A 7,177-nucleotide genomic window follows, 5' to 3' on the forward strand; every position below is an offset into this window, starting at 1 on the left:
CCTGAGACCCATCCCTTCTTCACTTTTTCCCGGTTTACGCATACTTTAAATTATAATCTACTTAGCTTATAGTAATTCACAAACGACTTATAATTCAAGTAAATACAATCTAAAATGTTTGTAAGACTACAAGTGGTTTATAATTCATCTTTGTTGTCAAAATGACTCGATTTCTTTAAAATAGTTTGGTGAAAGATATTTCCGTCAATTGTACGTCTAAAACTTCAATGCAGTCCACCACTTAGTTCAAGAGACCGATATCGTATGAAATGTGTTTTGTAGTAAAATTTGACCAAATGAGATCATCTTTGGTCAACCACAAGCTTACCCACGTACCAAATAAATATGCCTAAATTTACTTTTTTTTTATATATATATTTTATTACCAATTAATGGAGCGCATTCAACCCAATTGTTTTTTCACAGAATCGTTCTCAATCGTAAAACTTTACTCATGAATTTGGAGTTGTCAAAGTAAACAGTCAATAGAACAGAAACCATGCCTAAATTCCACTAGCAAATATTATTGGCATCACTAGCCACTTGGCTCCTTCACTAGCTCGTACCTACTCTAAATAGTAGGAGCCATGCAAAGAGAGTTGAAGTAATTATGAGGAACAAAATGCGTTCTTTTGAGGAGGAAAATGATTATGAGTCACAAAGACAAACCCACTTTTGTACTTCGATAATTAGCCCAAAGAAATTATAACATCCAAGAAAAAACCATCTCATTGTCAAATTAAAGGCAACTAAAAATAAGCGCGACTGATTTACATGTTGGAAACCTTTGCTAATAATTAAATGATCACCCTATTAGGGTTGATGTAGCATTTAATTAATTAGCAAGTCTCAAAGCAAATTTTAGTAATAGACAGTGTTAATTCGTCAACAGTGGCTAGCTACTGCACTAATTCCTATAAGGGCTGGCATGCAATAAAGAATTAAAGAATTGAGCGTGTGTGTTGTGTGTATATATACACATGTAAACAAGGTAGTTAGCCCAATCGAATAGGCATGTAAATCATAGCATGATTGTAGGGATTGTAAACAAGGTAGTTAGCAATCCTATAGGCATGTAAATCATGGCATAGCTTGATTGTAGGGATTGGGCTGTTATATAGGATCTGATTGTTAGGATTTGTTGTAATCCCTACCTTGTACAAATTGTCTATATAAAGAGAATGAAACCCACGGGGAAATTGTAAAGGCAAATTCAATTTTTTATCTTGGTATCAGAGCCTTTTCCAATCTACCCTCTCCATCACCATGACGGGTTCCAGCGCCTCACAAATCTCCGGCATCCTGGCTTCCTCCCCGAGCGACTCTACCATGTCCTCTTTCATCAAGTCTTCCACCATCGCTACTGCTATCACTTGCAAACTAACGCGCACCAATTTCTTGCTTTGGAAGGCGCAAGTCGTTCCCATCTTACGGGGTGTCCAGCTCTTTGGATACCTCGATGGCACTACACCGATGCCCGTCGCCATGGTGACTGAGGGAACCGACACCGATGCAAGGCAGGTCTTGAATCCTGCCCGTGCTACCTGGATCGTCCAGGATCAGGCCATTCTTGGTGGCCTCCTGTCCTCAATGACAGAGGACGTTCTGCCTCAACTCATCCGTCAGATCGACACGTCCGGCCAGTTGTGGGCATCACTCCACACCATGTTCTCCGCTCAGCACCGCGGGAACTCAATCCAGATCCGCGTGCAGCTCTCGAACACGAGAAAGGGCGACATGAGCGCAGCAGAGTATTATCAGAAGATGACGGGACTCGCTGATACTATGGCGCACATTGGACGTCCCATGTCCGATGAAGAGGTGATCGGCTACATACTCGCCGGTCTGGGGCCGGGCCATAGTGATCTCTTCACCGCCATCACTGTGCTGAGCAATCAGCGTGCGGTGACTCTTCCGGAGTTCTACTCCTATCTGATTTCTCATGAGACCCAAGCCACGCTGATGAGCGGCACGGCGGAGTTCACGTCATCCGCCAACAACGTCACGCGCCAGGAATCCAACGCTCCTCGTCGCAACAACAGCAACAACGGCTACACCACCACCAACAACAACCATAGGAATAACTACCGCAACGGCGGTGGTGGTCGCGGACGAGGCCGCGGCCGTGGCAGGAACAATGGTGGCCCTCGCTGCCAAGTGTGTGGCATCCCAGGCCACATTGCGTTGAACTGTCGCAACAGGTTCAATCACTCCTATCAGCCAGATGAATATCGTGGTGGAAACAGTGCGACCACGGGAGGCTACAACGGTGACACAAACTGGTATATTGATACTGGTGCTACGGATCATCTTACGAGTGATCTAGATCGGCTGTCCATCCAGGAGCGCTACCATGGCAAGGATCAGGTGCAAGTGGCCAACGGAGCAGGTTTGCATATTTCCCATATTGGTCATTCTATAATTTCCGGTTTAGATCGTCCTCTTGCTCTTAAAAATATCCTTCATGTTCCTCATATCAATAAGCATCTCCTCTCTGTTCATAAACTTGTTTCTGATAATAATGTCTTCATTGAATTTCATGCTGATGCTTTCTTTGTTAAGGACAAGGCCACGAAGAAAACGCTTCTACGCGGTAGGAGCAGAGGAGGTCTTTATCCAGTGCCGTCCAGCCGCTCCTCTTCCACCACTTCCCATCATGCATCGTCCAGTGTCAAGGTGTCGTCATCGCAATGGCATCAGCGTCTTGGTCATCCTACTTCCACAATTGTTAGGTCCATCTTGAAGTTAAATAAATTAGACTGTTCTTTTGATTATGAGTCCTCTGTGTGTGATGCATGTCAGCGTGCAAAGAGTCATCAACTCCCCTATAATAATTCTGTTCGTGTCACCACATCTCCACTTGAGCTTATTCACTCCGATGTTTGGGGGCCAGCTCAAGCATCTACTGGAGGTTTTAAGTATTATGTAAGTTTTGTGGATGATTACAGTCGTTATACTTGGATCTATCTTATTAAGAATAAATCTGATGTTGAACAAATCTTTTATAATTTCCAAAAACATGTTGAGCGACTTTTGAATTCCAAAATCCGCACTGTTCAATCTGATTGGGGTGGTGAGTATCACCGGCTTAATAAATATTTCCAGAGTTCAGGTATTTTGCACCGTGTTTCGTGCCCCCATACATCACAACAAAACGGAGTGGCCGAGCGAAAGCATCGTCACATCGTTGAAACAGGCTTGGCTCTCCTTGCGCACTCCTCCCTTCCTCTTCGGTTTTGGGATGAGGCTTTCTTGACAGCTTGTTATCTCATCAATCGCATGCCCAGTCGTACTCTAAACAACTCTACACCCATCACACGCCTCCTCAACGTAACACCTGATTACTCCTTTCTTCGCATTTTTGGCTGCGCATGCTGGCCAAGTCTTCGCAAATATAACTCTCATAAGCTTGACTTCCGATCCAAACTATGCGTCTTCTTAGGGTATAGTGCCATGCACAAGGGGTATAAGTGCTTGGACAAAAGTACTGGACGGATCTACATATCACGTGATGTGATCTTTGATGAATCACGTTTTCCGTTTGCTACCTCACCTTGTTCAGTCGCACCATCTTCTTTGTCCAGTGCTGTTTCCTTTCCTCAGTCTGAACCGGTAATTGTAAATGATCATATGCGAAATTATGACTTATCGCTCTTGTTGTCTAACACCTCAAATGCAGCTGCAGCTCCACCACCACCGGCGCTCATACCCACGCCTGTGATTCACGTCCCGGGCACATGCAGCATTGGGCCTGTTACACCTGGACCTGCTACACCGCCTCCCGGTCCAGAATCTTCGCTGCCTCCGCCTCGCGTCGATGCTGCACCATCTCCTGCATCTGGGCCTCAACTGGCCCAAGAACCCGGCAACCTTGTGCCCACGTTGCCTCCGCCTCGCATCGATGCTGCACCACCTCCTGCACCTGGGCCTCAACTGGCCCAAGAACCCGGCAACCTTGTACACCTCTCTTTTCCTGTTTCATCATGGGGGCGTCACTATCTACATGCTTGTGTACGTGGATGACATCGTGGTTGCTGGCTCTTCTCAATCAGCAGTTGATCAGTTGCTGCGCGCCCTGTCTTCCTCATTTCCGATCAAAGATCTTGGACAGCTGCACTATTTTCTAGGGATTGAAGTCGTCTACAATTCAGGGGGAATCACCTTGATGCAGCACAAATATGCTTCTGACCTTCTTCACCGAGCTCACATGGAGAATTGTAAGAGCGTTTCAACCCCCATGTCTGTCACAGATAAGCTTGCTCGTGATTGTGGAACAGTGCTGGATGATGATGATGCTTTCAAATATCGAAGCATGGTAGGAGGTTTGCAATATCTTACATTAACAAGGCCAGATATTTCTTTTGCCGTTAATAAGGTATGTCAATATCTTTCCAAGCCCACTGATGTACATTGGGAGGCAGTCAAACGTATCTTAAGATATGTCAAGGGAACAGCTGCTACGGGACTTTACCTCCGGCGCTCCAACTCTACACTTCTGAGTGTGTTTACAGATGCCGATTGGGCTGGCTGCATGGATGATCGCAGGTCTACTGGAGGTTTTGCAGTATTTCTAGGTCCCAACCTGATTTCATGGAGCTCACGCAAGCAACCCACAGTATCTCGGTCCAGCACTGAAGCTGAGTACAAGGCCTTGGCTAATGGGACAGCTGAAGCAACGTGGGTACAATCCTTGCTGAAAGAATTGGATGTGTGTCAGCCGCGACCACCAGTATTATGGTGTGATAACCTTGGAGCTACCTATTTAACAGCAAATCCAGTGTTTCATGCTCGAACGAAGCACATAGAGGTGGATTTCCATTTTGTCAGGGAGAAGGTTGCATTGGGCACTCTTGATGTCCGATTTGTATCTTCCAAAGATCAGGTAGCTGATGGATTCACCAAGCCAGCCACTCGCTACATGCTTGATCGCCTACGACACAATCTGAACCTTGTCATGGTTAAGATTGAGGGGGAATGTAAACAAGGTAGTTAGCCCAATCGAATAGGCATGTAAATCATAGCATGATTGTAGGGATTGTAAACAAGGTAGTTAGCAATCCTATAGGCATGTAAATCATGGCATAGCTTGATTGTAGGGATTGGGCTGTTATATAGGATCTGATTGTTAGGATTTGTTGTAATCCCTACCTTGTACAAATTGTCTATATAAAGAGAATGAAACCCACGGGGAAATTGTAAAGGCAAATTCAATTTTTTATCTACACACACACACGCTAACTAGTTATAATGAAGAAGGAGGAGCAGTGGCTTCAAGTCTGCAAAGATCAGAGATTAATCTCCACCGCAGAAGCTACTTGGAAGCTTAAAGCAATCTCTTTACTTTCTGCCGTAAGATTGAGTTGTATAGCACTGTAGCATAAACTAGAGCAATACTCTCTTCCCCATGCTTCGTTCTTCGTACATGAGCAAGATATACTTCCCAAGTCCCCATGCCTCTCTCTCTCTCTCTCTCTCTCTCTCTCTCTCTCTCTCTCTCTCTCTCTCTCTCTCTCTCTCTCTCTCTCTTAATTAATTGAGAATAAACCACTTAGTGGTGTTTGTTTCACCATTTTTATGGAATAAGAATAAGAATTAAATCTAAGGGGTTGTTTGGTTCCTTGTTTTTGAGGGAAATGCTCTCTTGAAAGCCTGCCAAAAATGTCACTTTTTGGTAGGCTTTCAGCCAAAATCTTCTTTTTTAGAGACGATTTTGGCTGAAAGTCTGCCAAAAAGTAACACTTTTGACAGGCTTCCAAGACAGCTTTTCCCTTAAAAACAGGGAACCAAACAGCCCTAACAGGAGCAAAATCGTAAATAAAGGATTTTTTATGAATCCTATTCTTGAATTTGGTTCACAACAAATTTATAAATTTTGAAATCTATAAAGTTGAAAAAATATGGTGATTTTATAGAAACCTAAATCCTAATGATTTGGGAGGATTTGGGGTAAAAAACTGACACACCTGTACTATTCTCCCTCTTTTTTTTTAGGATTTCGTTTCTTCACAAACCCTATATTATTATGAGACCGAATTATATTCTCATTCCAAACCAAACTAAAGAATAGGAATTTGAGGGTTTCTATAAAGTTGGATTTTATTTTTTCATGTTATGAAACAAACATAAAAATGAAAAAAAGAAAAGGATTTCATGAATCCATAAATTTGTCTTAAATTTTTTATGGATTTGGTAGGAATCCATAAGAAAATCGGATTCATAATCCTATTCTTGTTCACTATTGAACCAAACACCCCCTTATAGTATCACCCGGTTACGAAGTGACCCGGTGTAGTGCTACTTATTGCCAATAGATCTCCTATATTTCTACTTATTATGAATAGACCCTTGTAGTATTGACCCAAGTTCGAACCATAAGTTAAAATTTTTGACTCTTTTCAAGAAAAAAAAATGGGTGTCCAGCCTCACCGATAGAATTATAAGGTGTATCTGCCTCCTTAAACATATTTAACAGTTTTAAGAGTAAAAAAAACGACAAGTAAAACTACATGGGGTCTACTAAAACAAATAGAACTACAAGGGGTCTCTTTGCAATTGAGTGATATCGTAAATGTTCTATTATCAATAAATAAATACACGGGGGTCTTTGCAGTTGAGTGACACCTTATGGAGGCCTGTTTGCAATCAATATTTGTTTTTGTTAAAAGAAAAAGAAAAAAAAAGGAAAGGGTTGAGAACTGGGCAGCTCTCCTACTCCTCTCATTTCGTTTTATTTTATTTTATTTTTGGTTGTAGAAAGAAATAGCCAAGTAGGGAGCTCGGCTCAAAGTAGTAGTAGGATCCTTAGGCTTATCATGCTGTTTTACTTTTCATGTCTTTGAGGGGTCCTTGGAAGAAAACAAAGGCTTCAAGTGTAAGAATTCATGACCCAATTAAAGCTAGCTCTCCATGAATTTTGCTCTTTTGGGTTTTGAAGAGTCGCATCCAGTTGTGATCTTGTGGATTATGCATGACGACACGATGCAGTAAGGCCACAATTTTTTGTATGATTACAGCTAACTTAGGTCCAAATATCATTTCAGGTGCTTATTAATGTGCATTGTAATGTAGTGAACACCTTTAATTAGAGAGGGATTGACTTAACAAATAGATATCTTAGATTCGAGTCTCAAAAGTCATGTAAGAGATTTGGACAGAGATTTTAGTTGAAGAAAAACTC

General features: G+C 42.5%; 2 protein-coding genes across 2 annotated transcripts; both read left to right on the forward strand.

Moving 5' to 3' along the window:
- On the forward strand, positions 1,486 to 3,070 carry LOC109829131 (cold shock domain-containing protein 3-like). Its single transcript, XM_020396245.1, has 2 exons — positions 1,486 to 2,389; positions 2,563 to 3,070. Exons 1-2 carry the CDS (start codon positions 1,486 to 1,488, stop codon positions 2,595 to 2,597), a joined length of 939 nt encoding a protein of 312 aa, XP_020251834.1. The 3' UTR covers positions 2,598 to 3,070.
- On the forward strand, positions 3,902 to 5,183 carry LOC109829137 (uncharacterized mitochondrial protein AtMg00810-like). The gene has a single exon (XM_020396257.1). The coding sequence runs from the start codon at positions 3,902 to 3,904 to the stop codon at positions 4,991 to 4,993; it is 1,092 nt and encodes a 363-aa protein (XP_020251846.1). The 3' UTR covers positions 4,994 to 5,183.

This window comes from Asparagus officinalis, chromosome 1 (assembly GCF_001876935.1).
Source record: "Asparagus officinalis chromosome 1, Aspof.V1, whole genome shotgun sequence".
Classification (NCBI taxonomy): domain Eukaryota; kingdom Viridiplantae; phylum Streptophyta; class Magnoliopsida; order Asparagales; family Asparagaceae; genus Asparagus; species Asparagus officinalis.

What these genes read in the sequence shown, in the direction of transcription:
- LOC109829131 (XM_020396245.1), top strand. Translation starts at nt 1,486, where the DNA reads ATGGTGACTGAGGGAACCGACACCGATGCAAGGCAGGTCTTGAATCCT. An exon ending in GCAAGTGGCCAACGGAGCAG is followed by an intron (nt 2,390 to 2,562) that starts GTTTGCATATTT and finishes TTCTTTGTTAAG; the next exon opens with GACAAGGCCACGAAGAAAAC.
- LOC109829137 (XM_020396257.1), top strand. Translation starts at nt 3,902, where the DNA reads ATGCTGCACCACCTCCTGCACCTGGGCCTCAACTGGCCCAAGAACCCG.